The sequence below is a fragment of the Molothrus aeneus genome, unplaced genomic scaffold (genome assembly GCF_037042795.1).
Source record: "Molothrus aeneus isolate 106 unplaced genomic scaffold, BPBGC_Maene_1.0 scaffold_36, whole genome shotgun sequence".
Classification (NCBI taxonomy): domain Eukaryota; kingdom Metazoa; phylum Chordata; class Aves; order Passeriformes; family Icteridae; genus Molothrus; species Molothrus aeneus.
The window spans coordinates 1,248,674-1,274,708 of record NW_027099027.1 but is presented as its reverse complement, the minus strand read 5'-3'; the positions used below and the strand labels follow the sequence as shown (position 1 = coordinate 1,274,708).

At 54.3% G+C, this 26,035-nt stretch overlaps 2 protein-coding genes and 1 pseudogene across 2 annotated transcripts in view; 2 read left to right on the top strand and 1 right to left on the bottom strand.

Moving 5' to 3' along the window:
* The window catches only part of LOC136570728 (uncharacterized), a 2,607,743-nt pseudogene that overhangs the window by 1,354,801 nt on the left and 1,226,907 nt on the right, over positions 1-26,035 (top strand).
* The window catches only part of LOC136570729 (uncharacterized), a 2,347,277-nt gene that overhangs the window by 1,206,580 nt on the left and 1,114,662 nt on the right, over positions 1-26,035 (bottom strand). Inside the window, 1 exon segment of the mRNA XM_066571173.1 lies at positions 17,508-17,522. Coding sequence (XP_066427270.1) covers positions 17,508-17,522 — 15 coding nt within the window.
* On the top strand, positions 5,152-6,635 carry LOC136570722 (serine/threonine-protein kinase pim-1-like). Its single transcript, XM_066571168.1, has 3 exons — positions 5,152-5,608; positions 5,834-6,010; positions 6,301-6,635. The coding sequence occupies exons 1-3, from the start codon at positions 5,152-5,154 to the stop codon at positions 6,633-6,635; spliced, it is 969 nt and encodes a 322-aa protein (XP_066427265.1).

Below are 26,035 nucleotides of genomic sequence, written 5' to 3'. Positions count from 1 at the left end.
AAGAGCCAGCCTGGGCCGGGAAGGCGGCCGGAGATGGAGCCAGAGCTCAGAGCTGGTGCTCCATGAGCAGCTCCATGATGGGGAGAAGCCCCACACATGCGTGGAGTGTGGGAAGAGCTTCAGGTTGAAGTACAACCTGACTGTGCACCGGAGGATCCACACTGGGGAAAAGCCCTACGAGTGTGGGGAGTGTGGGAAGAGCTTCAGGAGGAGCTCCCACCTGATCAGCCACCAGAGGTCCCACACTGGGGAGAGACCCTATGAGTGCTCCAAGTGTGGGAAGAGGTTTCAGACCAGCTCCAGTCTCTTCCGGCACTATCGGATTCACACAGAGGAGAGGCCCTTCCAATGCCCCGACTGCAGGAAGGGATTCAAGTGCAACTCCACCCTCGTCACCCATCGGCGCATCCACACAGGGGAGAGGCCCTACGAGTGTGATAAATGCAGGAAGAGGTTTCAGACCAGCTCCAATCTCCTCCAGCATTATCGGATTCACACAGAGGAGAGGCCCTTCCAATGCCCCGACTGCGGGAAGGGATTCAAGTGCAACTCCACCCTCGTCATCCACCGGCGCATCCACACAGGGGAGAGGCCCTACGAGTGTGATAAATGCAGGAAGAGGTTTCAGACCAGCTCTGATCTCCTCCGGCACTATCGGATTCACACAGAGGAGAGGCCCTTCCAATGCCCCGACTGTGGGAAGGGATTCCAGCGTAACTCCCACCTCGTCACCCACCGGCGCATCCACACTGGGGAGAGGCCCTACGAGTGTCCCCAGTGTGGGAAGAGCTTCTCCAGGAGCTCTCACTTGACCCGACACCAACGGAGGCACCGGTAAGGGAAGCCCTGCGAGTGCCCCGAGTGCGGGAAGAGCTTCGTGCGCTGCTGCAGCTCCATCCCCCACTGGAGGAGGCACTTTGGGCACAGCCCTGGTCACTCACATTCCCTGTGATCCATGTTGGGAACACTCCTGGCTGCTTGTCCGTTTGTTTGGCCTTAATTTTTTTCTCTTCTCCCTCTCTCTCTACTCCAAAAGCCAAGAGGGATCGATCTGTCACCTCAAAACCACTCAAATTCCACTGAAAATAACTGAATGTTAACCCAAAAAGGCTCAATCCTACCTTAAATTCCTTGTTCCCTCCTCAAAAAAACTCAATCCCATGCCAAACTCAATCCATTCCACAGCCACCAGGGTGAGATGGGGTTGGAAGGAGATTGGGAGAAGTGGGATCCCAATTTGGAGCAATGGGATGGGGATTGTGTGGGGCTGGGTGTGTGGGTTGTATTTGATAGCAAATAAAACTTTCAGAGTTACTGATTTCTGTCCCATTTATTTTCAGTCAATTCTGTTTGCAGAGTGCCACCTTCTCAGCTGATTCAATTCCTATAAAAATCCCATTTTTTAATTCATCTAACCCAAACAATCCAAAAACCAATATTGAAATAAAACCACCCACACACAATTAATTTTTTAAAAATAATTTTAATTTTTCAAGAGTACTTAAGGATGTCATTAAAGTTTAATTGTTTGGTTGAAATGTCTGAGAAATTATAGTGGTCTTTGGTTTTGTGTTTAGTATATTTGTAATATGAATTGTTTAACTAAGAGGTGTTAGATTGCATGGTAGTTTCTTTAGATAATTTTATCTAAAGTACATTAGTCATCGAGTTAAAATTTTCAAAAGGTATTTCTTGATATATAATTTGTTTATTTATATGCATTGGTAATATTATAGTAATAGTTATTTTTGGTTTGAGTTAAATCATAGTTGGAGTATTGCAAAGAAGAGTTGATATTTTTTTTATTATAATTTATTTAATTTCAATTATTATTTCTTTGTTTATAATTTTATTGCAATTTGTTGAGGGGATAGGAAGGAAGTTCAAGGGCAGGAACATTTTTTCCTGGCTGGGAACTGGAATTCCAGACCCAGGGAGTGTGTGCAGGACCCCACAGACTGGGATCAAATATGGGCTGGGATCAAATATGGGCTGGGATCACCTGGACTGGGATCAAATATGGGCTTGGATCCTTTGGATTGGGGCTGCACAGGCTGGGACCATATGGATCAGGACCACACAGACTGAGATCAACTGGACTGGGATCAAATATGGGCTGGGACTGTTTCTGAAAGTAACTTTGTTCTATAGTTTTTATTTCTGTCGTTAATTAAGCTTGTGAAAAGGCTGCTTCTGTTAGACTGCCTGCTTGGATGGGATAACATCCAATGCACACGGGATGAGGACACCTGTACAGATCTGCCAACTATCAGCACTCCCCGTCTGAAGGCAGAGTGCACCAAGGCCCAAAAACTGGAGGTGATAAAGAGAAGGAGCCAAAACCACAGCCAAGAAACACACATGCTCTGAAAAGGCAGACCCAGGGAGGGGCCATGTAAAATCATTCCTGGAATATGTAAAGTAGTTTATGGATATGCATGAGGCTCTATGAATATGCACCAGGCTGATGTAAGGGGAAAGGTATTTCAGGGCGATGCAGATTCCTTGGTTGTGGTTTTAATCCATTCTTATCACCTCCAGTTTTTGGGCTTTGGTCCACTCTGACTCCGAGAAACTGAGGTTTTGGGATTTTTAGTATGTTGTGGATGGAAGCAAAATGGAGGGCACAGTGTTTCGTCCTGGGTTTCTTCTTCATGCTTCTTCCTTCTTCTTCATGGGTTTGGGTGGCTTTTTGTAATTGGGCAGAAATTCCACATTGCAGGCTCTATGGGATCAGTTATTGGGTTAAAAGGGAAAATAATCTAGGTGTCAGTTCCTAATTGGATAGTTTAGTCTTAAAAGACCTTGGAACAAGAGATTGTTGGCCATTTTGTGCCTTCTAATGAAAAGCTGCTGAACTCCCAGTAATGAGGCTGTTTTACTGATAAGAAATAATAAACACTTGAGTCTGAACATGAATTACTGTCTCAAGTGCCTTCAATCCAGAGCCAGTGAAACCAACAACTGGTACCCCACAGCTTGAGGTAGTGCCAAGGCAGAACTTGTTCATGCTCTTTTCCCCTGGTGATTTTCTACTCCCGTCCAGACTCTGATAGCAAAGCTGTGCTGGTGACAAAAGATTGACCTTGGCATCCTGGGGCACTTTCTGGGTGGGTGTTTGAATCTGCTTTTCCAGGCCTCGGGCTGAGCAGGGTGAGGCCGAGGCCTGGGCCCCTCCAGGCGGCGCCGGGAGCGCCGGGGCAGCGGCGAGGGGCGGCCCTGAGGGGCGGCACAGGGGGCATTTCCCCCGAGCAGGCGGGCGGGCGGGCGGCGGGGAAAGGCACCCTGGGCACAAGGGCAGGCACAAGGGCCCCGGCTCTCTGCAGTGCGGGCGGCCCAGCGCCAATCGCTGCTCCCGGAGCCGCTGCCAGGGCCGGGTCTCCTCCCCGCCGCTGACCCTGCACCTGCAGCGCTGCCTCCGCCTCTGCCGGGCTCCCCGGCACGGACGGCAAGGATGTGGACACGCTGCAGCAGGGGCCCAGCAGGGACACCCAGATGGTGCCGGGGCTGCAGCTCCTCTCCTGCAAGGAAAGGCTGACACAGCTCGGCTTCTTCAGCCTGGGAAAGAGACCCAGCCTTGATCCAGCTGTGGCCTTCCAGTACCTGAGGGCAACACACAAGAAAGCAGAAAAAAGACTCTCCTGGAACAGGTTGCCCAGAGAAGGTGGGCATGTCCCGTCCCTGACAGTGTTCAAGGCCAGGCTGCATGGAGCTCTAGACAAGCCGGTCCAGTGCAAGGGGTCCCCAGCCACAGCAGGGGGGTTGCAGCCATGGGATTTTCCAGATCCCTTCCAAGCCAAACCATGCCACGACTCCATGATTCTGGGATACTTCGCCTCTTCATCCTCTGGCAGAAAAAGAAACTTGGCCCCAAGTTCCACACTGCAGACCATGTCTTTTGGCAGCCTGCAACTGTGTCAACAGAGGATGAAAAGAGATGACATTACTGACACGATTTCCCTTTTCTACTTGAAAAGTAAATGCTCTGCTCCTGTCCACTCTGGCAAAATTGTCAGAAGAGGCAACTGTTCCCCATGAAATGCTTGGTCTCATGCAAAGAAGAAAGAAGCCAGAAGCCAACAGTCTTCGTTATTGCTACATTGTTTTCTTTGGTTACTTCTCTAATAGGAATGACTTTGGGGTGTGATTTGTTTGTTTCTCTCTTTCGTTCCTTGGGGCGCGCGGCGGCTCCTCCGTTGGGTTCGCGGGGACAACGGAGGAACGGCCGCGAGCTCCGGCAGCTCTGCAGCAGCAGCAGCAGCAGCAGCAGCAGTGCTTCTCTTGATTGGTTTTCCACTCGACTTCCCACTCGCTCCCCATCCTCTTCTCCCTCTCACACTCACTCTACTCCCATCCCGTGCTGGGCCGTGCCGTCCATGTTCCGCCTCTCCCAGCCCGGCTGATGCCGCGTCCCGCAAGGCGCCCCTCGCGCGGGGCCGCCCCGTGCCCACCCCTGCCCGGCCCGCCGTGGTTCCGTCTCGGCCGGGCTCTCTCCGTCCTGGCTGTGGTGCCGCTGGAAGAGCCGCTCGCTCTGGTGCTGGCGGAGCAGCGTGGGCTTTTGGCTGCGCCTGGCGCTGGCGCTGGCTCTGGCCCAGCCCCGGCCGAGGCCCCGGGCCCGAACGAAGCCCCTGCCACGGTTCCGCCTGCAGCCGCCCCGCTGCCGCCCAGCTCCCGCCCTGTGGCCGACAGCGTGGCCGGCAGCTGCCCCGCTCCGAGCTCCGCCGCTCGCCAGCTCGGCCGCCGGCCCCGAGCCGCCGCAGCCCGGGGCAGCTCGGCAAGCAGCAGCGCGCCGGGCGGGCGGGTGCCCCGGGAAGAAGAGCGGCAGCGCCGTGCCGCCCGCAGGGGCAGCGGCGGCTGCGGCAGCGTTTACTCCGGTCCCTGCCTTGCCGACGGCGCCCCGGGAAGAGACGGGGCCGGCTCGGAGGGCGGCGGGCGATGAGCTCAGCCTTGGCCCGCAGGCGGCCATCAAGCGAGTGTCCCGGGAGCGCATCTCGGAGTGGGCGCGGCCGGGGAGTGAGCGGGGCCAGCGGGAGGAGCTGGCGGGGCGTGCCGGGCGGGGCTGAGGCGAGGCCCGGCAGGGCGGCAGCTGGAACGCTGCAAGGGCAGCGAGCGTGGAGTGAGCGGGGGCCGCGAAGCGCCCCGGGCCGGGCCATGGCGAGCCGCGGCGGGGCCGGGCAGGGGCTGCCCGAGGCGCGGCGCAGCATCGGCCCCGCTGATGGCATCGCGGTCCCCCCGCAGCACAAGGGCGCCCTTGTGCCCCTGGAGCTGGCGCTGCTGTGGAAGGTGTCGCGGCCTGGCTTCTCCAGCGTCGTGAGGCTCCTGGACTGGTTCGAGGTGCCTGAGGGCTTCGCGCTGCTCATGGAGCGTCCGCAGCGCTGTCAGCACCTCAGGTACTTCCTGCACGAGCGGCGGTTCCTGACGGAGCCCGTGGCGCGGGGGCTGTTCCGCCAGGTGCTGGAGGCCATGGGGCACTGCAGCAGCCGCGGCGTCCTGCACCGCCACATCAAGGCCGAGAACGTCCTCGTCAACCTGGCCACGGGCGAGGCGAAGCTCATCGACTTCTGCTGCGGCACGATCCTCCAGGACACATTCTACACCCGGATGTCAGGTGAGCCCAAAGCCGGGGCCCAGCCGGGCAGCGGAGTTCCCCCCTTGGCTAGCAGAGGGGGAAGAGGGAGGGAAGGAAGGAGGGAAGGAAGGAGGGGGAATCCACCTTCAACCAGCTGCAGCCAAGTTGCTTTGTGGCAGGGCAGGGGCTGGCTGTTGTGGAATGGGAGCTGGCTGGGAGGAAGGGAGCAGCATGGGCCTGATGAGCTGCGCCCATGTCCCATAGGAACGCAGGAGTACAGCCCACCGGAGTGGATCCTCTTTGGCTGCTACCATGGCCAGCCAGCCACCATCTGGTCCCTGGGCATCCTGCTCTATGAGCTGCTCTGTGGGCACCTTCCTTTCCACACCAACGAGGACATCGTCCGGGGCCAGCTCTTCTTCCCACCCCGGGTGTCTCAAGGTGGGGATGCGCCTTCAAGGCACGAGGGGAAGAACAAACGGGGTTGGGAGGGGCGGCTGGCACATAAGCGTCCTGCTCTTGCAGCTGGTGAGGAGGTGGATCTCCTGGGCTTAGCTGAAGGAAGTGGCACCTGTGCCTCTGTGCTGGTGTCCTCCGCAAGAGAGGATCGATAGGAAACTTTTGGCTGCAGCTCTGAGCACTCCTGGTGTGGCCTGGGCACTGTGGAATGTGGTTGAGCATGGACAGGAGCCTTGTCCCGCTGAGCGGCGGTTTCTGGTTTCTCTCCGCAGAGTGCCAGCACCTCATCAGGTGGTGTTTATGCATGGAGCCCACAGACAGGCCAGCACTGGCAGACCTTTTTGAGCATTCTTGGCTGCAGGAGCCCTGCCTGGCCCAGGAGACAGCAGAGATGCCTCCCTGTGCACAGGAGGATCCAGGAGCCCAGCAAGCAGCAGCGGCACGCGTCTCGTGGCGCTGGAAGAAAACCCCGGAGCGTTTCCCTGCGGCCGCGGCGCGGAGGAGAGAGCGCAGCCGAGGAGATGCTGCTTCCGCTGGTCCCCGCGAGCTGTGGAGGGAGCGGCTCCGTGCTGCCCTTCCCATTGGAGAAGTGGTGGCAGTGCGGTGAAGGTGCCACGGACTGGGACAGGGGAAACATCCCCCTGCAGCTCAATGGCATCGTGATGTCCCTGCAAGCCGGGGCACAGCTGGCATGTTCTTCTGGAGCACGACGTGGAGCTGGGCACACCATCCTGGAGCTGGCCGCTGGCGGGGCAGAGCCGATTGGCTTTGGCTGCGGCCCCTGCCTGGAGGACACGCTCTGCGCCCCGATGGAATCAAGATGAGTCCCCAGCCGGCGCAGGGGCGGGGGATGCTGGTGCTTCCAGGCACGGCAGGGCTCGGCCTGGCCACGTGCCGGAGGTTCCCCGCTCGGCGGCACTGGGGAATATTAATTTTTCCGCCGGCCGCCGAGCTGCTTTTTGGCAGGACAGGGGACGGATGTTGTGGAAGGGGAGCCGGCTCCTGGCCTTGCTGACAGCTTCTGCCAGCCAGCCTGGCACGGGCTGAGGCGGGGGCAGCCAGCCTGACAAAAGCATCCATCCATGTGGATAGGGGCGGCAGAGGGGGACGAGTTCCGAAGCCGTGCCCCAGCTAGTCTGCTCTGCAGGCCCTTGAGGAAGGGGTGCATTTATGGGCGGGAAAGGTGGGGATTTTCCCCACCCCTGGACAGGTTTAATTCTCACATGGAGTGGTCAGACCCTCCTCAGGCCCATGAAACGGTGACAGGCTTTGTGCTTTTTCTTGTTTCCAGGTCTTGTTTTGAATTGACTTTCATGCAGTTGTTCTTTGTTTTTCCCAGGAGGATTACACCTGGTGCCTGGACCGGACGGGGAAGCGCCTGCAGCGTCCGTGGAGCGCGTCCAGTGCCAGCGCTGCCCCAGGGGCCACGGTCTGCAGGGACAGCCCCTTCCGGAAGGACAAGGACCTGGTTTGGGATCGGCTCCTCTCCTGGCAGCAGCTCTCCAGAGGTGGGCACCCGGCTCCACAGCTCGGCTGGCAGAAGGGCTCCGGGCAGGCGGCAGCGGGCACACGGGCATCCCGCTCTTGCAGCTGCTGAGGAGGTTGCTGTGCCGGGATTAAGCAGAGGAGGTGGAACGTGGCCTGCCCCGCTGCCCTTCTCTAAAAACAGAGAATGGGTCGGGAGGTTTGGGCTCTGAGCAGAGCCAGCAGCCTGGCCCGGGCACAGGCCATGGCGGGACAGGGGGACAGGAGCCTGCTGCCACTGACCGTGGCTCTCTGGTTTCTCTCCGCAGGCTGCCAGCACCTCATGCCATGGGAACGGCACCGCTCGGCCTGCCAGGCTGGGAGGGCTGGAGGGCGGCCGGTGTTCATTTGCTGTCAAAAATAAATTGGGTTTTTTGTCATTGTCATCATCGGAGCATTTCTTTCCTCCTTTTCCAAGCTCTTGGCCTCCCTTCCTCCAGGGTAATCTTTTTTATCCTTCCTCAACCGCTTGATGGCATTTGGCAGGGGGGGTTAAGCAACGTGAAAAATTCAACAACAGCTCCCGTTGCCAACTGCAGCAGCCCCTTCAAGAGCCCTGAGCTTCCACCAAGGTCAGTGTGTGCCTTGCAAAAGGAAGTGCTTTGCAGTGATGGGGTTGTTGCCCTGCTGCAAGAGCTGGGAGGAAATCAGAAATGGAAAAATGCCAATTGGGCTCAACCACCGCCCAGGTTCTTCATCTTTTCCCTCTTCTCCATGACAGGCAGGCAGGGCTGGACTCCAGCAAGGTTCAAGTCCTTGGTGCTCTCTGGCATCAAAGGGATCAAGTAAACTCTTGCACGCAGGGACTACAACAGGGCTTCTTGTCAGATCCCAGGAAATTCCTCTGGCTGCCCTGGAGGACTCGAGCCCCGACCCAGGGCGCTCAGAGACCCTGGCACAGAGCCCAAGACCCCTGTGCCTTTGATTTAGCCCTTGGAAAAATCAACCTTATGATGCCGATTTTTGCCCCAAAAGGCGAGAAATTACTGCTTAAGAGACTCAGTCAAATAAGCAGGAGGTATTTTATTACGACGTCGGAGAAATCCTAAAATGGGATTTCTAAATCTTTACAGCAAAAGCGTACCTTTTTATACAGTTTTAGGTTTGGGATTACATCATATTCATGCATATACATATGGGGAGTGGTGTAGGCGGAGCGTGGGCGGGGACTTCTCTTTTGAGGATCTTCTCAGGGGTTGTTCCGGTCGGCCTTCATCAGCTTCGAGGAGTCTTCCTCTTTAAACTTTTGAACCTCTCCCCAAATTTGGTCAATTCCCGGTGTAGTTGGCTTAGTCTCCAGGCCTTGGCAAGGGTCTCAGGGTCAATTTGACATGTTGGCCCTAAACGTGCTTTACCCAGCAGTTCTTCTCGGCTCTGAAATGCACTGAACTTATCACTGTCTGTCCTTATCTCTTCCCTGTCATTGTGTTCCATACCTTACCCAATTTATTGCTCTATGTGATTTCCTAACATTGAATATTTCCCATAACTGCTTTATATTCTATGCTTTAACCCATCATCTCTTGAAAGTAACTGTTTTAGGGGCTTCATTTCCCTCCTTTTCTTATAACTTACGAATTCTTTCGTCAAGTTCTAATCCTTCGGGGCGTTGATACGCCCGCACCATCGCCCAAATCATTTGGATCTTACTCATCAAGGATTTCAGCCTCCACCACAAGCATAGGTTCATAAAAGTCAGTATAAGCATTGCTATAGTTAAAATTAGTATCGGGTGTACCAGGTAATGAAAGACCTGTGTTGCTGTTGGGGAAAATCCTGTGAAAACGTCCCACCAGTGATGTTGGCCTACTTGTTCTACTTCAGTCAGGATGTTTTTTATTCTTTCTGAGTTGTGCTCCACCTGTAGGACCATGCGCTTAACTGTTTGGTTCACTTTTTGCACCAGTCTTCTTACTTCTGGATGCACGAGCATCGCCTTAAGAACCTCGACATCCATACCTATCTGTAATTTTGGCAACTCATGATACAGGTCGTAGTCTGCATTAATTAGCTGCTGGGTGGTTACAGGAGCGGTATAGTTAAAATCACAACCTATAATCTTGGTAAAATTACATACACAAAAGTTAGTATTGTTAGTTTCCTCTTGGCAACTATCTACAGTTACGTTACTGCAAGTTGTTCTGACGCAGGCGCATCCATTCCCTACATAATAAACCTGCGACCGTACTCTATTGTGTGGAAGCATTTCAAAAGTGCATACACTATTTTCAGCATCTAAGCATAAATCTTCTGTTTCTACTATAGCATTTTCACATATGTATCCTAGTTGCCCCCTAGGAATACATGCTTCCGTACTAACAGACTGCCACTTATTTTTGGCGTCATCATAACTCGCCCAAACATTATGATCTACTGGCCTAACAAGGACATTCTGATGTATGGTCCCTAAGGTAAGGATAGGGAAAATCGCCCTTTCCTCTGCAGCACTGATGGTAAGAACATAGGCTTCAATGTGCTCATGCTGTGGTACATAAGTAAAGTTTACTAATTGCCACCAGGCTTGATGGTCCCTTTCAAACTGTGTAGTATGACTATCCTTCAGTATCGTTTCTCTTATTTCCTGGGACAGCGTTCCTGACGTTCCTTCTCTTATTATCCCTGCTGCCACTGACTGTACCCACTGTTGTGTTTGTGTGCATTGGATAGCAAGCGCAATTTCCTTGCTAATGTCTCCTGTATAGCCGGCAATTCTAGCAAAATCTTCAGCAGTGTGATTTGCTACCAGGGTTAGTAACCTAACTACCAGTGATTGTGTTTCTGCCAATGTAAGCATGGATGAACTCAGGGGCACTTTAAGTTTTCCTAAGTTGGTGGTGACAGTACTCAATTTGTTAACCAATACCTCTTGATCTATGGTATTCAGTATTCCAAATCCAGTGCCGACCCATCCACTTATATCCCTTTGCGCCCGCCTGTGATAAGACCTAGTAGCTAGCCATGCTTCCCATCTTTTAAGGCTTTGTTGTTTGAACGGTTGACAGTCTTTTTGCAGATGGGTAATGTTAGTCTGAATATTCATCTGCACCTTTTTCAGAGAGTACGTGGGGTCTAACAGCAGTTTCAGTTCATCTGACCTCTTTACTACCTGGGGCCCGATAAAGGTGATCCCGAGGGGTCAGCTGATTCAGAAGGCTCCACATCCAAGGCAGGTCTTATCCATTTAGCTGGGATCCAAAGAGAACTTGGCTGGCATTCATATGGAACCCCAAGGGTCTGATGATCAGGATAGTAGGGGTCTGGAGTGGAATCCGGGTCACGGTGTCTACTCCTCTTGTTTACTCCCCGGTGCTTTCTTGACCCGTGAGTAATGGATCCACGTAGGTCGCTCTTTGATTCGAACCGCGGTGAAGGTGGTCAGCAGCACTTGGAAAGGTCCCTCCCACTTTTCTTGTAGGGGTTTTCTTAAAAGATTCTTAACATACACCCAATCACCGGGATTAAAAGGATGCAACTTACAGTTAGGTTGTTTAGGTTGGTGGTCAATCACCACCGCAGCATTCTTGTCAAATTGCTTCTCCACCATAATCACATAGTCATAAATATACTGATTACCTATTTGATCTACAGTGTCCCCATTTACAGTTTGCATAGCATAAGGTCTGCCGTACAGAATTTCAAATGGGCTTAGCCTTTCTTTCGATCTTGGCTTGACTCTCAGTCTAAGCAGAGCAATAGGCAAAGCTTGATACCAATGCAAATTAGTCTCCTGGCATATTTTGGCAATCTGCTGCTTAATAAGATGGTTCATCTTTTCCACCTGGCCGCTGGCCTGTGGGCGATAGGGCGTGTGTAATTGCCATTTGATTTGTAGTGCTTTGCTTATTGCCCTTACCACTTTTGCACAGAAATGTGTACCCCTATCCGAAGAAATGCTCTTCGGTACCCCAAACCGTGGAATGATTTCATTCAACAGTACTTTGGTCACTTCTCTTTCCTTATTTGTTCTGCAAGGGAATGCTTCAGGCCACCCAGAAAATGTATCAGTTAATACCAGCAAATATCGAAACCCTCCTTTTCTTGGGAGCTCAGAAAAATCAATCTGCCACACTTCACCTGGGAATTTACCTCGATTTATGGCCCCTGGATGTATCTTAGTTCCTGTATTCGGGTTGTTCTTCAGGCACCTCTCACACTGGGATGTGACATGTTTTACAGTGGTGAACAATTTTGGTCCTGCTATCCGAGCCTGCAAATACTGGTATAGCGGGTCCAAACTCCAATGGGCTTTCTCGTGTTCTGCTTTCACAAACTGCCACATCGTATTCCCTGGTATTATTAACTGTCCCGTTTCCAATTGACCCCAACCATTCTCTAACATTTTACCTTTATTTCTCTGAATCCACCTGTGATCTGACTCCTGATATTCTGGCCGAAAATTTGTGTCTAACTCACCTGGTACTAGAGCTGCTACTTTTATTTCTTCAGTTCTTGCAGCAGCTAATTTAGCCTCTGCGTCTGCTTTTCTATTCCCTATCTCCGGGATAGTGTCCCCCTTTAAATGTCCCTTACAATGCATTATGGCCACCTGTGCTGGGAGCTGGACTGCTTCCAGCAGTCGCAGGACCTCTTTTGCGTGTTTGACTGTTTTTCCTTGAGCAGTTAACAGTCCCCTTTCTTTCCAGATGGCCCCATGAGCATGTACGACGGAAAAGGCATACTTAGAGTCTGTCCATATATTGATCCGCATGTTCTCCGCCAATTCCAGGGCTCGAATCAGAGCTATCAGTTCTGCCTTCTGGGCTGAAGTCCCTGCGGGTAAAGGGTTCGACTCAATTACCTCTTCTGCGGTGGTAATTGCATAGCCGGCCATTCTCACTCCCTGCCTCACGAAGCTGCTTCCATCCGTGAACCAGTCGTCCGCATCTTCGAATGGTTCTTCTTTGAGGTCCGGGCGGCTGGAGTAGACGGCCTCAATTGTTTCCAGGCAGTCGTGCTCGATCGGCTCTGCTGGGGCTCTCCCTTCTAGGAATAAAGCTGGGTTCACAATGTTAGTGACCTGAATAGTCACGTCATCTGACTCAGCCAAAATGGCCTGGTATTTTAAAAATCTGGAAGGTGACAGCCAGTGGTTACCTTTCTGCTCCAACACAGCTGAGACGGTGTGAGACACCAGCACCGTTACCTTTTGGCCCAGCGTGAGTTTCCTGGCCTCTTCTATATTAATGATTACTGCGGCCACTGCTCTCAGGCAGCCAGGCCATCCCTTGCTTACTTCATCCAACTGTTTGGAGAAGTAGGCCACAGCTCTCTTACGTGGTCCTAACTGCTGTGCCAGGACTCCTAGGGCCATCCCCTGTCGCTCGTGGGAGAACAGCCAGAATGCTTTTGATACATCTGGGAGACCTAAAGCTGGTGCTCTCATTAGCTCCTGTTTCAGCTTTTTGAAGGCCCCCTCTGCTTCGGGAGTCCAAACTAGGACACTCTTGGTCTCCTTCAACAAATCATACAGCGGTTTAGCGAGCATCCCGTACTGGTAGATCCATAGCCGACACCAACCTGTCATCCCCAGAAAGGCACGCAGTTCTCTCACCGTCTCTGGTTTAGGCATCTGGCAGATGGCCTCTTTTCTGGCTGCTCCCAGGGATCGCTGTCCTCTGGAGACTTCGTATCCCAGGTACACCACTTCTTTTTGCACCAGCTGCGCTTTCTGTTGGGAGACTCGATATCCACTTAAACCCAGAAAGTTTAACAGGGAAATAGTCCATGCAATGCACTCTTCCTCTGTCACTGTTGCTATTAGGAGGTCATCTACGTACTGTAGGAGAGTGCCATCTCCCAGCGGCCTTTTCCACTGCTCTAACTCTTTAGCTAACTGATTCTCGAAAATCGTGGGGGAGTTACACCATCCTTGGGGCAATACTGTCCACGTAAGTTGGGTCTTTCTTCCTCTATCCACAAATTCCCACTCAAAGGCAAAAATCTTTTGACTCTCAGGAGCTAAAGGAAGGCAGAAGAATGCGTCTTTCAAATCCAATACGGTGAACCATGTCAAACTATCTTTCAGTTTAGTTAAAAGCGTGTATGGGTTAGCAACTACCGGATGTAATGTCTTGGTTATCTCATTTACTGCTCTCAAGTCTTGGACTAATCTATAAGTTCCATTAGGTTTCTTTACTGGCAGAATTGGGGTGTTAAAATCTGATTCACATTCTATCAATAATCCTAATTCTAAGAACCTTTTAATTATGGGCTCGATTCCCTTTCTATCCTCTAACCTCAGTGGGTATTGTTTCCTAACCACCGGCCTTGCTCCAGGTATAAGTTCAATAATGATAGGTGTTGCTTGTTTTGATTTCCCAGGTGTATCAGTAGCCCATACTAGTGGGTATACTTCACTTAGGATTCGCCTGATGTTATGATTCTCAGGCTTTGGTTCCACACAGCTGATTGTCAGGCTTAGAGCTGTGATCAGCTGTTCCTCATTTACTTGGAATTCCAATTTGTCTTTGTTGAACTTTATTATGGCTCTCAAATTCTCCAATAGGTCTCTCCCCAATAAGGGCTTTGGCGAATTTGGTAAATACAGGAACTGATGAATTCCCATTTGTTTCCCAATTTTGTATTTGATGGGTTTCAAAAAGTAAGCTTTTTCTGGTTGGCCTGTTGCTCCCACAACTTGCACAAATTCATCACTTTTAGGTACCAATTCCTGATTTAGAACCGAAAAGGTTGCTCCCGTATCAATCAAAAAGTCCAATTCCTTTTCACCTTCCCCTAGCTCCATTTTAACCAGTGGGTCTGCTAGGGAACGGCCCACCGGTCCCCCTCAGTCGTTATCCTGTTGTGTGGCCGTAGTAGTGCCCAATAGTCTCTCCCTTAACTGGGGGCATTCCTGCTTCCAGTGTCCCATTTTCAGGCAGTACGCACACTGGTTTGGCCCCACTCTAGTTGGGTGGGGTTGGAGTCTCCCCCCCCTTCTTGCCGGATTGCCTCTACCTCTTCCCCTGGTTCCAGGTCCCGAGTAACCTGTATTCTGAGCTGCCACGGCTACAGCCACCACTCGAGCTATCTTCCTGTCCTCCTTTTTCTTCTCTTCAATTTCCCTATTATTATACACCTTCCATGCCTCATTTAGCAGTGTCTCCAGGTTTTTATTTGCTGGATGCTCAAGCTTTTGCAATTTCTTCCTGATGTCTGGATTACTTTGTCCCATCATTAATCCTAACAGGTGTTTTTTCCCTTCTTCCGTCGCTGGGTCCAGGGGTGTGTATTGTCTCATGGCTGCCCTAAGTCTATCCAAGAACTCTGATGGGGTCTCATCTTTTCTCTGCCTGATGTCATATAGCATTGACCAATTGATAGCCTTGGGGATCGCGTTACGCAAGCCCATTGCTATCAATAGCAATAGTGCAGTTGCTCCCTGCCTCGCTCTCGCATGTCTCATTATTGTTCTCTTCACCGTATCTCAATTTGGGGACATCACCTCCCGGTGAGTTGCTTTCGTCCCCAGTCTTTGGTGTGTTGGTTTCCATTTTACGAGCACCTCCATTTCTGGGTGTGCTACCGTCCCCATACAAGCTTAGTTCGGGGGGGCTACGCGTCTCCCCTCGGCTCTCTGCTCCCGGCGGACTGCCTTCTTCTCTCTCAATCTCTAATCTAGGTGGGCTTCCAGCATCTCTGTAGCTTCCCGACCCCTGTGGACTATCCAATCTCTGTGGGCTGCCTTCTCCCCTGTTATCTTCCGACCTTAACGGGCTAGCCTCCCCCCAACTCTTGTCTAACTTATCAGGGCTGCACTCAAACTTAGATTTCCACCATCGTTCCAGTTCTTTTAATGGGGTCGGATCCTCTCGTTCCTCTCCTGGTTTGGGGAGGGGCCCTGGATGGTATTCCCACAGGCTTATTTCACTCTCTTTTCCACTGTCCCTCCTTGTTAGCTTAAGACATCGCTGCCCAATGCTACATGCATCGCAGCAACGTTCTTTAGGTTTTGAGCCTTTCTTATCCTTTTCCAGGGCTAGTACCAGAGGGTCTTGAGGGGCTGCATTAATTCCACACTCCTTTTGCCACTCAGGTTTATTCTTCAGGGTGAAGAACATGTCTGCATACATCACTTCATCTCATTTATTGAGCCGGTGGAGGAAGAGCATTAGTTGTAAAATGGTATTATAATTAATTGTCCCCTCTGGTGGCCATTTCTCACCATCATCCAATTTATACAACGGCCACCACTGCGTGCAGTATGCAAAAGGAGTGTCTTTTTACTTATATTTCTTCCTGGAATCCCCCCCAAGTCCTTCCAATGCTTCAGAATACATCCTAAGGGGGTTTTCATATTTATATCTTTGCTCGGTTGACTCCCCATTGCTATTTTCTGGGTCGGTGTTTCTTATCCCACTAAGTAAATCTCCTTCCCACAAGCACTATATACCAGTTTATCTTAGCACCTCATTCATACAATATCTAAGCGCTTCGTCCTTTTCTGACCTGGCCTCTCGCGAGGGACAGGAACTGCAGAGCCGGACTCCCACGCAGCCGGGCTGCGTCTCAGACACACTCTCTCATACACGGTGCTAATTCATTCAAACTGTCCTACCTTTCCGTTCTATCAGAATACACTGCTTTACTGCAAGATGTCGCCGGCAGACCGTAGGATACCGATATTGGTCGGCTCCAGGCCGTCACACACTCGCAAAACTGTAAATCAATAGTACGGTTTTGCCGATAATATCACAACAAGTTTCAGACAACATAAAAACCACTAAACTTGTCCCTTTGCAAAAATCTTACAGTCAATACATCAAAGCATACAACAGGGTTAAACAAAGGTATAAAACGTATACACTCCTTCCAAGTTCCTCCAAAGGAGTGGAGAAAATTGGACCGAGTCCCGGGATTTGTTGGACGTTCTCCCGGTCAGCCTGGAACCGTTCCCGGGATTTAGTTCAGTTCAGATAAAAACAAAAACTGACCACTCTTTTAACCCTTAAATCACAGTTTCAAACAAACCAACAAGATCAATACAAGAAGAACAAGTGCATCAGAGTCTTGCCTCTTTTTTCTTACTCTCCTTATTTTTTTTTTTTTCTCTCTTTTTTTTTTTTTTTTTTTTTTTTTCTTCTAATTACCAAAAGGTACCCACCAAAGGCATCAATTACTGGTTAGCAAAGACACCAATTACCAAAAGGTACCCACCAAAGGCATCAATTACTGGTTAGCAAAGACACCAATTACCAAAAGGTACCCAAAAATACCAATTAGGGATTCTTTACCAGAGCGTCCTCTGGTTTACCCTCCGGTGGTCACGTCTGACCCCGTGTTCCCATAAAGCGCTTTATCCTAAAACCAATGAACAATGATAAAAAATACCTCTTTAATTTGGAGCAGGAGAAGCAGGAGATGCAGGGAACTCTTCGTCCACCAAAGAGCACTTGGTCCGAGGGGGAGTCTCTTCTGACAAAAAGTCGTCAGGGGCGCCCAGAGGGTCCCAGCCCCGGACCCAGCGAGGGGACTCCTCAGATCCTGGATCCCCTGCTTCGTCGCATCTGGGTCGCCAGAAATGATGCCGATTTTTGCCCCAAAAGGCGAGAAATTACTGCTTAAGAGACTCAGTCAAATAAGCAGGAGGTATTTTATTACGACGTCGGAGAAATCCTAAAATGGGATTTCTAAATCTTTACAGCAAAAGCGTACCTTTTTATACAGTTTTAGGTTTGGGATTACATCATATTCATGCATATACATATGGGGAGTGGTGTAGGCGGAGCGTGGGCGGGGACTTCTCTTTTGAGGATCTTCTCAGGGGTCGTTCCGGTCGGCCTTCATCAGCTTCGAGGAGTCTTCCTCTTTAAACTTTTGAACCTCTCCCCAAATTTGGTCAATTCCCGGTGTAGTTGGCTTAGTCTCCAGGCCTTGGCAAGGGTCTCAGGGTCAATTTGACATGTTGGCCCTAAACGTGCTTTACCCAGCAGTTCTTCTCGGCTCTGAAATGCACTGAACTTATCACTGTCTGTCCTTATCTCTTCCCTGTCATTGTGTTCCATACCTTACCCAATTTATTGCTCTATGTGATTTCCTAACATTGAATATTTCCCATAACTGCTTTATATTCTATGCTTTAACCCATCATCTCTTGAAAGTAACTGTTTTAGGGGCTTCACTTACATGAAGAATTGTGAGCCATGACAGTTTAAGTAGAATGATAGTGAATTTATCCCAGGGTGAAAAATAGATTGTTGGGGTTTCTAGAATGGGGCTTCAGGGGGCAAGATGGAGGAATCTGGACGTGTCCAGCCTTTCTCCTTCTTCTTGGCCTTCATCTTCTGCTGTGATGTTGGCACTTTTAGAATGGTTAAGAGTAGAAGCTTACTGTCTAACATAGGTGATAGGTATTGGAAAGTAATTGTAAATATCGTACAGGTAGTTTTTAGGATTAAAAGATAACGCCGCCCTGGGGCAGGCAGAGTGCCTTAGACTGTCTTGCTGAGAGGACCTTGGCAGTACAGGAGAAAGAATTTTATAGATAAGATACAAGAAACAACCTTGAGAGCGGGAAATGAAGAGCTCTGACTCCTTCTTCGAGCAGCGGGCTGGGAAAAGAGACTTTGGAACTTATCTCGGGCTCACTCTGACCAGCCAGAGACCCCAAGAGCATGAGTCCGTAAGATGAAATACTGAAGGATTGGCTCCAAAACATAAATATCCTTGTTGGCCGTGTCTTCTTGACCAAGAAATCCTTCAAAGCTCTTGTAACTACAAGTCTTGCGGCCCTGTGAGCCATGCGGTGCAGATGTGAGCCAAACTCACCCTTCCTGTCTATGGAGAAGAGAAGAAAAAGCAATGGCATCATCTAAAAAACTCAGAGGTCCGCTCTCTAGCACCTTCCAAACTCCTTCAAATGGCCCAAAGTGGGATTTAGCTACAAATCGATGACAAGGACTCTTAGTGCTGGCTCTTGGACTCCAGGGCAGCTGCTTTAGAATCTTTCACAGAACCCTGTGCAGTTCTGTAGTGCCAGAAATGGATCATTTGAAGAAACTTTCCCAACTGACTTGCATAGAGGTTTGTTTGAAGGGTATTTGAGGAGAAAGGCTCCCGGCAGAGCTCTGGGCTTTGGCCTAGCTGTGTCCCCTGCTGATTGTCAAGTGTGCCATCAGCTGCAGGGCTTTCTGGGCTAAAACTATCATCAAGTCAAGTCACTGGGGCTTGCTCTTTTTGGCCTCTAAAAGCTGGACCCACTTTTGGGGCAAATTTGGAGACCTCATCTCTGGGAGGATGGAGCAGCTAGGATTTTCCCAGTTGCTGGCAATGGTTCTCCAGGCCCTGGGTGTAAAACGGGGCTGCCCAGCAAGTGCAGATCTGCAAGATGATAAACAATTGTCTTGGTCTGCTAAGGAAGGCAGAAGCCTTCTCTGAAATGGAAAATGTCAATCCCCTCCCTTCAAATGATTCTCATTTAGAAATTCAAATGCTCTTGGGGAAAGATATGGGGATAGGACTGAGCCCGCAGAGCTGGGCAGCGTTTGCTGATGCTCTGAGCCCTTCCTAAAGATCCTGTGCGGGCTGTCTCAGACACCTGGGGCCAGGGATTCCTTCCAAGCTGGGCCACTTTGGCTGGGCCGGGGGCGGCCCCGGGGCAGAAGGCAGTGTGTGCAAGGGCCCTGGGTGGCACGCTGCAGCACGGTCACCGTGCCATGGAACGGAAGCCGGTGTCCAAGGCCCCTTTGTGACACGTGGGAAATAGAAGCTTGCCCGGCTGCTGGCAACACGCAACGGGGCACAAGGGGACAGAGCAGTGCCGTGAGGAGCCCCCGCACAGCGCACTCGCTCCCGTCTGACCCGGAGCTTCTCCGCGGCGCTGTTCCTGCAGCTGAGCTCGAGGCCAGAGCATAGGACTCGCTGACCCGTGGCCTTCCTGAGGCTTCTATTCTGCAGCTGCCCTCAAGGGCAGAGTGTGGGACTTGGTGCCCCGGAGCTTTCCCAAGGCATCTCTCCTGCAAGTAGCTCCAGGCACAGCCATGGAGCAGAGACCCCCGAGAGTGCCCAAGCTGGCCCGGGTGGAGGAGGAGGAGGAGGAAGAAGGCCCCGGAGCTGCCCTGGCACAGGAGACAGAAGAGGTGGTGCCGTTCCATCCACCGCAGGAGGGTGAGTGGCAGAGCTGGGCTGCAGGGCTGGAGCCAGCTACCAGTTGGTGCCATGCCATGCCATGCCATGCCATGCCATGCCATGCCATCCCCTGGGGAAATGCCCATGGACAGGACAGAAGAGGGGCCGGGCAGACACCCTGCAGTGGCCGTGCTCCATCCCCTGGGGCATCCCGGGGCTCTCCCTGCCTGGGCAGCGCAGGGCTGGGCACTGTTCTCTGGCCTCTCCCGCAGCCCCTCAGCTCTGGCTGCGCTCGCTCTTTGCCAGATGCAGCCAAGGACCGGACTCAGGAGCCAGAGCCCACCCCTGGCCTGTTCCGCAGAGCAGCGCAGGTACCTGCAGCCGTCCCCACCTGGGCTGGGCCTACTGGCACTGCCCGGCCGAGCCCCGCGCTTGGAGCAGACCATGGAATGTCCCTCTCTTCCCACCCTTCCTTCTGCTGCAGGCACTGCGGAGGCTCCTGTGCCTTGGCCACACAAAGACCGGCGGCACCGGCACCGAGGGCACGGCCCAGCCCGACCCCAGGCCCGGCGAGCTGCGGGCAGAGGCTGCTGCCAGCTCAGCGTCCTCGGAGCTCGCAGCAGCCTCTGAGCAGGACATGGCCCAGAGCAGGGCAGAGGCTGACATGGCCCTGACTGAGGGCACGGCCAGCACCCACACCCAGGCTCAGGGCGTGCCAGAGACTCAGGCCATGCCCACACTGACCATGACTCCTGCAGCCACTCTGGAGGTTTTCCAGAAGGGTGCTGCTTCTCCACAGCAGGTAAGCAGCCTGGGGCCAGGGCTGAAGGCCTCCCAGGATCACGTGGCCCCTCAAGCTACGTCCGCTGGACCCCCTCAGCCTTTGAGGCCATCACAGTGGGCTGGGAAGGCAAGCACTTCTTGGGGGAAGCTGGGCAAGTTGCTCCCTTGGACAGCGCTCCAAGTCTTCCCCATGCCTCCTCCTCCAGGTGCTAGCCACAGTCAGGGACATTCTCCAGAGACTGGCGTCCTGTGTCACCGTGGACGCTGGGCTGCAAATGGAGATTCTGAGCCTGACAGAGGAACACCCTGCTCAAGTGGTGATGAGCCTCCTGTGCTGTGCCCCAATGTGTGACAGGTACGGGGCACAACTGCCTCAAGAGCTCGGTGCTCCCCGGCCTGTAGGGCCCCTGGCCCTGTCCAGCCTGCCCAGCGGGCTCTGCCAGACAGGCGGAGAGCTGCGGGAGCCTAGGGCACCTCTGTTTCCTGAGCCTCTGCCATGCTCCCTCCCTGCCCCTCAGGGCACCGGGGCTCTGTCACCCGGCCCCATGCAGCCACACGGGGCACGGTGCTGACGCACAGCTCCGCTCCCACAGAGCCGCCACGCTGATGTGGAGAGCCATGGGCACGTCGGGAGTGGCCGCCCAGGAGGTGCTTCCAGCGCTGCTCTCTGCCATGGAGGAGCAGCCGCCCTACGGCAGCTTCTCCTGCGGGGACAACAAGGCCGTCTTTGCCCTGGCTGTGAGTTTCTGGAGCTGGCCTTTGCTCGCCCTCCCGGTTGCCTCTCCAGCAGCTCTCCCTGCTCTCCCCAGCCTGCAGCTCCCTGCCTGGGCTCAAAGCCGGCCTAGGGGCAGCAAGCCGGGTGCTTCATGGACACCCTGGCATTGAGCGCTGCCTCAGGCTGCTTTGTCTCTTGCAGGCCACTCTGGTGCTGTGGAGGATTGCCCCCATGTCTGAGTGGCACTATGCCATTCTGCTTCATTCTCCCCAACTGTTCGTGGCTCTGTTCTGGCAAATTGTCACCACCACAGAGCAGATGCCAGGGGACATTGAGACCTGGACCTTCTGGAGAGCGTGCCAGGAGGAACACGGCCTTCCCTGCCACCCCAACAGGTGCCAGTCGCCCCGTCCTTCCCACGTCCTTGTGGCCAGGGCCAGCGCTCCCAGAGTGACCTGGCCTTTGCTTGGCACGCAGGTTTGCAGTGCAGACCATGAAGGCTCTGCTCTCCTGCCTGGGCTTTGGCAAGAATCTGTTGGCTTCGGAGCAAAAGCTGCTCTGGGACACCCTGCTCTGTGCCAACACCCAGCACTATGCAGCGGGTCTGCTGGCCAGGTGAGATCCCTTACTCCTGCCACCACTGCCAGCATTTGTGCCCCCTGCCCAGAGTGCCCCACACAGTCCCCAGGGTTGTCAGCGAGAGGGCCTTGTCAGCGAGGGAGGGCCGAGCAGACTGAAAAAGGCTGGGAGAGGAGGATGCCCAGGAGCAGCTGCCTCCCAAGGGGCCCATGTGCCCTTGCAGAGTGCTGGGGAAAGATCAGACCTCTGTGAGTCAGAGAGAGGTTTGCCTGCCCGGCTCAGGGCCTTGGTGCCTTTTTCCCCTGGCAGGGAGATGCGCCGTGGCTTGAGCCCCTTGTGTCCCTTCATGGCCTCGCACCTGCTCAGCCTGCTGATGGGGAAACAGCACCACTGGCATCTGCCTGCCCTGGTGTTCCTTGTGGAGGTGAGCCGGGTGTGCAGCGCTGCCTGGCTGAGCTGCCTCCCAGCTCTCTGCCCTCTGGGAGCCGCAGCCGCCTGGGACGCTGCCCGCGCCCTGTGCTGCTGCTGCTGCTGCTGCTGCTGCTGCTGCTGCTGCTGCTGCTGCTGCTGCCTGGGCCCAGCCCTGTGTGGCTCCGGGCTCCTGCCGGCCGGCTCCCCCGTCACTGGCCTGTGCCTTTCAGCTCCTCAAGTGCCTGGACTTGAGCAAACACGGTCCCAGTGCCCTGCTGCTGGTATCCAGGCACCTGCCAAGCCAGTGCAGGGACAGGCTGCGCCTGGTGCTCAGAGGCCTCGTGGTGCTCAGCAAGGAGCCCTCGCTGGTGAGAAGGGGGCAGTGGCTGAAGCCCCGCTGGCAGCATGGGACGGGGCAATGCAGACCTCTGGGCTTGGCTGGCCTTTGGCAGCAGAGGCAGCTGCTCCCAGCTCTCCTGCCTCCCGCCTCAGCTGCCCCAGTGCCCCAAGCAGCTGTTGGTGCTGCGGCCGTTCACGGCTTCACAGCACAGCCTGGTCTTGCGCACAGGGAGAAGGAATACGCGGCCTCTATCAACACCTGGTGCAGCAGCTGGATGATCCAGATGCAGAGGTGGTCTGGATGAGCCTCTGTGTGCTCACACATATGCTCCAGGACAAAGACCTCCTGCTACCCTTCACTGCCCTGAAGCTGGCTGAGCCCCTCCTGCCACACTTTGAGAACGTAAGGCTCTGTGCCCCAGCCAAGGGCACTGGATGCTACCTGGAAACTTTGTGCCATGTGCAGTTCTGGGCCTTTGCCCCAACGGGCCTGGAGTAGTTGGTGCTTAGGACTTTTCCTTTCCTTTCAGGACAACAGCCACGTGCAACTGCTCTCCATTCAGCTCTTCTGCAAGGTGATGGAGCTGGTAGTGGAAGAGGGGGAAGAGCTTCTCACAACAGTCGTGAACCAGAGCCTTCTCCCTCTGTTCTTGCGCTGGCACGATGAGAACCTGCAGGTGGCCAAGGTGAGGTTTTCTGTGACGCTGCCGCATGCCTGGCAGGGGGCTCAGCCGCCTCCTGCCCCGGCGCCTGGCGGGCTCCAGCCTCCCCTGGCCGTGGTGCAGGGACACGGGTCCCGTGCCCTGGGCTCGGGTGCCACCTGCGGCTCTCTGCCGCTCTCCAGGTCTCCGGCCAAGCCCTGCTTTGTGCGGCACGCTTCCTGAGGAGGAGGGACCTGGAGGAGCTGCTGACGAAGGAGCGGCGGATGAAGTTCGCCGAGAGCCTGGTAAGGCCAGCCCGGGAGCCCGAGCCCTGCCCCCGGTGCTCGGTGCGGGGCGCTGGCAGCTGTGGCCCTGCCCGGCGCCGCAGCCGGGCCCGCCAGCCTGCGCCGCCCCCGCTGCTCCCTGCCCCGGGCCGTGCGGGCCGGCTCGGCCGCTGCTGGGCGCAGGGAGCGCCCGGCCGAGGGGCAGAGCCCGTGCCGAGCCTTCCCTGCCGCCGCTCCCCGCAGCTGCTGCAGGACGAGAGCCGAGCGGCCGAGCAGCTGCGCTGGGCCCTGCCGCGCCTGCGGAGCCCACAGAGGCCCCTGCGAGAGGCGGCCGTCAGGTTCATTGGTGAGCCCCGAGCCCGGCGCCCCTCCCTGCCCCCGGCCCGGCTGCTGCCCCGGCTACAGCGGGAGCCGCGCCCGGGCCGCTGCAGCCCCGCCCGCCCTCGGCGCTGCCGCCGCCCTCCCGCAGCCGAGCCCTCGGGCGGCAGCGTGCGGCAGGGGCCGGCAGGAGCCCTGCCCGGGCAGGAGGGCGTGCGGCCGCAGGGCTGGCAGCGCCCGTGCCGGGCAGCTGTGCCGCCCGTGACCGACACGGGCTCTGTCTTGCCAGGGCTCGCCGGAGTGCTCATGATGGGGCAGAAGGAGGAGCTCCAGGTCCTCACTGAGGGTGAGTCAGGGCAGCCGCGTGGCAGCCAGTACCGCCAGGGGCAGCTGCACATCCCGGCCCCGCAGCTACAATCCGTGCCCGGGCTGCGGAGGGCTCTGCTCCCCGTGTGGACTAGGGGCGGCGGGGGCAGAGCCCAGAGAGCTGTCAGGGAAACGTGGGCGATCCGTGGCCAGCACCTTCCGGCCCAAGCCCTTGTCTCCCGCTCCCTCCTGGCCATGGCAAGAGCCGGCGGGGATGGCCCTGGCAGGAGGCTTTCCTTGGATTCCCTCAATCTGGCCTCTGACCGTGCCTCTGTTCCTCTCTCTTCCAGCTCTTCAAGCCCTGAAGGAAGATGAGAGCCCATCGTGCATGAGCAAACTGCTTCAGATGACCTTTGAAAGAAGATCTGCAGGACTTTGTTGGTCTGCTGGATCAGATGTACCGGCGTCCATTGGCGATTTCCAGTGCCCATTGAAGAGGGGAGCACCTGCAGAGCAGGATGGACCAGCTGGAGCTCCAGGCACAGCTCTGGCTGCTCAGAGCTGAGCCCGTGGCAAGCTCCAGGAGCTCCTGCCATCTCTCTCCCTTTTGGCAGCTGCCTCCCTGCAGCCCTCAGGCCCTGCCCATCCCCTTTTCTGCCTCCCAGCTCAGCCCTCCCCTTCGCTTTCCCTTAATAAACTGTTTGGGTTTTTCACTTGAGCCGCGTCTCCGTGGAGCTGAAGCGACGCAAAACCAGAGCCCGGGGAGGCGCAGGGCCCTGCTGCCGTTCCCCTGCGCGCTGCGTTCTGGGCACGGACAGAGAGGAACAAGGGCAGCTCAGGCTGCAGAGGTCCCTGTGCCGCTGCTCCAGGGGCCATTCCCAGCCAGTCAGAGCGTTTGTCGCTGATGGCTCTCAGTGTCCAGGAGCGGAATTTGGGGCGGGGGGCGGTGACCCCGGCGATGGGGATGGGGCGTGCGGGGGCAGCTGGGGCCGCACTGGTGGCACTGGGGGCGCTGGGAGCCCCCCCGGCCGCGGGGGGAGCGGGGGGCACGGGGAGAAGGGGGGCGGGGGGGCCCCAAATTCAACCAAAGGGGGGTCGGGACCCCCAAAGGGAGCAGGAGGGGCCTGGAACCCCCAAAACCAAGCACGGGGGAGGGGACTGGGGACTGGGGGAATGATGGGGAAGGGGCGGGAGAGCGGGGGGAAGAGGGGGATGGGACCCCCAAACAGGGTCAAACCAACTTGATGTGGCCACCTTCAGACAGGGATGGCAGCCAAAGGCAGCCAATGGTAGCCAAAGCTTTTTCCCAGGCTGTGCAATCCCAGTCCCTATAATCTCAACCCAGTTTATCCCAGTCTCGATCATCCTGATCTGCATGGTCCCATTCCATAGAGTCCCAGACCATATTTGATCCCAGTCTAGTTGATCCCAGTCTGTGTGGTCCTGATCCTTATGGTCCCAGCCTGTGCAGCCCCAATCCAAAGGATCCCAGCCCATATTTGATCCCAGCCCATATTTGATCCCAGTCCGTATTTGATCCCAGCCCGTATTTGATCCCAGCCCGTATTTGATCCCAGTCCGTATTTGATCCCAGCCCATATCTGATCTCAGCCCATATTTGATCCCAGCCCATATTTGATCCCAGTCTGTGGGGTCCTGCACACACTCCCAGGGTCTGGAATTCCAGTTCCCAGCCAGGAAAAAATGTTCCTGACCTTGAACTTCCTTCCTATCCCCTGAACAAATTGCAATAAAATTATAAACAAAGAAATAATAATTGAAATTAAATAAATTAAAATAAAAATGGAATATAAAAATCTCAAGTCTTCTTTACAATACTCCAACAATGATTCAACCCAAACCAACAACTATTACTATAATATTACCAATGCATATAAATAAACAAATTATATATCTAGAAATACCTTTTGAAAGTTTTAACTCAATAACTAATATACTTAGATAAAAAATATCTAAAAAACTAACATACAATCTAACACACCTTAGTTAAAAATTCATATTACAAATATTCTAAACACAA

Coding starts and splice junctions, on each gene's coding strand:
- LOC136570722 (XM_066571168.1), top strand. CDS start 5,152: ATGGCGAGCCGCGGCGGGGCCGGGCAGGGGCTGCCCGAGGCGCGGCGC. Junction 5,609..5,833: donor ATTCTACACCCGGATGTCAG/GTGAGCCCAAAG, acceptor CATGTCCCATAG/GAACGCAGGAGTACAGCCCA. Junction 6,011..6,300: donor CCCACCCCGGGTGTCTCAAG/GTGGGGATGCGC, acceptor TTCTCTCCGCAG/AGTGCCAGCACCTCATCAGG.